Consider the following 3846-nt stretch of genomic DNA (forward strand, 5'->3'; position numbering starts at 1 on the left):
GCTAGCATATCCAAGAATGTTGGGGCAGGGCCTCTGTCTTCCCGGTGCCTAGACGATGGAGGTCATCCTAGGATATGTGATATGTTTGCAGTTTCTAGCTGATGAAGAGATTATGTTGTTTCCAGGCATAAGATGATGTTCAGCCATTGGTGTTCCTTAGTTGTGTGGAAGCTTCACATATATTTGTAAAATAAAATTAATAAATAATAATCCAAGAACGCAAATTCATCAACTAGAAAGCGTGTAAAGTTAGCTTAGATAACATCGCACAGACAGAGGAATTGTTTTTCTCGGTCTTCTTGACTAACCGGCCGTCAACATCGTCATAGGAGCCTAGAATGACAGAGGTAGAGGTGCCATGTTTTGCTTATAGAAGTGTTTCAAACGAGAAAAATCGGCCATGGTGGACAGCAGCCGTCCTGCCTGCCACGAGCGATTGGACCTAATGGCTTGTAGGCCAAATCCAAAGGAAAATCCTCGGAATCGTTTATGCACAACGATCTGATGACAAAGCACGTCGACGTCACCGATCTCGGCAAAACTAGCGCCTAAATCTCGACGCATATCTGAAGCGGCCGTTTTGTCTGCTGTGTACGGGACACCGAGTTCATGACGACGGGTCTTCTCTCCCGGTCCTCCTTCGCCTTCGAGTCTTACATGTTTTGATAACATTTCAGTGGCTCTAGAAGGCTTGAATGCTCGACAAGCATGAAACAAATCGTTCTTCAGAAATGTCAGAGTTTTCCGCCGCAACTGTTGCAACGAGGCTTCAAATTGGGCATGATAAACGGAGGTAAATTGACCGTTACATTCCGCGGCTAAAAATGGGTCTAATATCCAACCTAGCGATCTAACGCAAACTAGCTAGATTATTCACGGAGACGTGAACGCGATCCAAATTTGCACCCGAATGAGTTTGCACGGACGCATCGCAGTCAGCATACGTGTCGGCCTTGTTGTCATTCGGACCCGTCAGCCAACAATGGATGCGGAGACGGTTCAGTTCCTCGCGATGTGTTAATGGCGTTCTCCTGCCTCCACGTGCGCCAATGTTGGTTCGGGCAGGGCTTGGGAGTCCCGCCAGTTGCGGGGCTCGACCTTTTAAAGAGGCCTAGTCTGGCACACCTCGCCTTAGCTCTACCAATATAGCCATGGGAAAGGGTTGGCCGTTCCGCAAAACAAAACACGACGGCGAGGGCCGGGTTGTCTGGCGCCAATAAGGAGAAAACCCAGCGCAACCACCGGTACATGCCGATGGAACTCGCCCACCGGCTGTTGGAGGAGAAATGGCCGGTCCCTTAGCCGGATGTGGTCCTGCCGAGCAGTGGCTGGTACCTCAACTACCGCCTTATCCCGGTGCCTCCGGTGCCGCACAAGGGATGTCAACGGGTGTACGAGATCCGCCGTTATCAATTCATCCTCCCACCGGATCTACACGACAACCTGGCTGGTCCACCTTCAGGACCTAGGAGTACGACCCGCGCCGCCGCGCGGCATGGGTTACCTGGGCGACGTCGACTTCTTCAATCGGGAGTGCCCGCGACCGCTTCGACAGGACAAGAAGGACGAGGAAGGCGCCTTTGAGTAGGAGGACGAACTCCAACCGCCGAACCTGAAGAAGGGCGAAGCCATGAAGATGGCCATCGGCAATACCGAACTCGAGGACCTCGCTCAATGGGATGGCCTCACCGTCCAACTGCGGGCCTCCACGCTAGTCCACGGGAGCCCACCGACCCCTCCGCCGCCGCCTCCCGTACTAGCGCCACTTCCTCCCGCACCAGCACCACCTCCGGCGCCTCAACAACCTCTACATTGGTCGTGGCCTTGGGTGCCTCCGGTCTATATACTTATTTTCGGCATTATAAATGGTTATATTATAAATGAAAAAATGGCTAAAAAAATGCGTCTACGGGATCTGTTACCTTCGCAACCATACATTAGCTCTACCAATGCTATACATCTGATCTAGGGATAGTTTGTACTCATCAGGTGTAGCAGTCATTTGAAAGTATTTTTCTCATTGCCACCTCCACTCAACTTGATTATCACCATCAAATTTGGGGAAATAAAGTCTAGAGTAATAGATTACAGAAATTGCGCCCATCTTTTCATGTTCAGTCTTCGTACTCCTTGCTATAATTGGCACAAGGGTTTCTGTGAGCTGCCATGTTGTTGTGTTGCTGACTTGCTGTGATGTGGACACCAGAGCATAAAACCTGGAGGAGCAGATGTGTATGAAACCGGAGGTAGTAACTGACTGCTCACTTCAGTGCTTCAACTTCAAGGCAGTATCCATCGCCGCCATCTGCAGACTGAGATCGATGACTGCATTATGAACATTCCTTGATTTTCCAGCGCGAATTGCCGACAACTCCTTGATTTTCCAGCACATTGTTTCCCATGGCCGCATATAACCTGAAAGTTCTAAGGAGGGATTTACTCTAGAAGAGGAGTAGTTGTCTTTTTGGTCGGCCAGAGATGGATGTTCGGCAACGACGAAGACGAAATGCATCACACGCGGACAGAAGCCACAGAGAAGACGAAGCCGGCAAACTCCGGCGGAGGGGGCACCACGGTCCAGCTCTTGGACTTGACGTCGAACACCCAAAGCGCGTGCCCGCCGGACTCGATGGCGCCGGTGACCACCACGCGCTCACCGCCGCTGACGGCGACGGCGCGTGCCGTGCCAGCCTTGAGCCCCGGCGGGTAGGGTCCCACCTCGATCCAGCCTCGGCGCTCCCCGCGCCACTCCATCACGGCCGTGCCCTCGATGCACCACACCCGGCCGCGCACCACCACGTGCGCCGCCGACGGCGGCGCCCGCACACGCTCCAGGCGGCGCCACTCGCGGGTCGCCGGGTCGAACCACTCGGCGTCGCGCTCGAACCCGCCCTGCCGGCCCGTGCGGTACCCGCTCACTGCCATGAACTTGTCGCCGGCGACGGTGGCCATGCCGTCGCACTCGTCGCGCTCCTCCGACATGTTAGGCAGAGGGTCCCAGCCGTCGGCCTCCGCATCGTACGCCTCCGCCGTCTTGAGAGCGTTCTTGAGCTTGTCGTGGCCGCCGGCCACGTAGATCTTGCCCCCTGCTTCGGCGCACGCGAAGAATGACCGTGCCGACCGCATCGGCGTGCCCCGCCTCCAGACGCCGGTGGCTGCGTCTAGCACGTGGACGTCCGAGACAGGCTCGAAGGTCTTGGGGTCCCAGCCGCCCATCACCGCGAGGCGGGTCCCCACGGCCGCGCACTGCGCGAACATCGGCATCGGCGGCGCCTCGCGCTCGCGGTGCCACTCGCCGGTGGTGACGTTGTACACGGCCACCCCGTAGGCCGAGGAGTCGTCCTTGGGGGAGTCGTCCCCGGCGGCCGGGTTGCCGAACTGCAGGAGGTACACCAGATCCTCGTTCGCGCCGGCCTCGGCGCGCGCCAAGGCGAAATCTGGCGCCGCGGCGGCGCTCTTCCACCCTCGGCAGACGCGCCGCATCGAGCGGAAGGCGCAGTGCGGGACGCGCGCCAGGCAGTCGACGGCGACGTCGTCCGGCATCCCCGGGATGAGGTCGTTGTGCTCGAACTCGCACTCTGCAACACGGCTCTTTGAGTTGCTCATTTAGTCATTTTCACTTTCTTTCGGGAGACTGATGCTCTGCTTCTCGAAATGGATGGCTCACTCACCACCTCTATCTGTGCTTAAATAGAGAGGAAACCCTGCGATGCTACGTGGAATACTATACTGATTTTTCTCTCTATGACAGCTAGGCAGATAGATAATGTAATGGATGATATAAAGCAATATTAAAGCATTTGCTAGCCGCTGTTTTTCAGCACAATTATTGTAGTGTACATCTAT

General features: G+C 55.5%; 1 protein-coding gene across 1 annotated transcript; it reads right to left on the bottom strand.

The window, feature by feature from the left end:
• Positions 1-1992: 1992 nt before the first annotated feature.
• On the bottom strand, positions 1993-3606 carry LOC124700811 (F-box/kelch-repeat protein At2g44130-like). The gene has a single exon (XM_047232882.1). The coding sequence runs from the start codon at positions 3604-3606 to the stop codon at positions 2512-2514; it is 1095 nt and encodes a 364-aa protein (XP_047088838.1). The 3' UTR covers positions 1993-2511.
• Between the last annotated feature and the right edge of the window lie 240 nt (positions 3607-3846).

The sequence above is a fragment of the Lolium rigidum genome, chromosome 3, assembly GCF_022539505.1.
Source record: "Lolium rigidum isolate FL_2022 chromosome 3, APGP_CSIRO_Lrig_0.1, whole genome shotgun sequence".
NCBI classification, from domain to species: Eukaryota; Viridiplantae; Streptophyta; class Magnoliopsida; order Poales; family Poaceae; genus Lolium; species Lolium rigidum.

Coding starts and splice junctions, on each gene's coding strand:
- LOC124700811 (XM_047232882.1), bottom strand. CDS start 3,606: ATGAGCAACTCAAAGAGCCGTGTTGCAGAGTGCGAGTTCGAGCACAAC.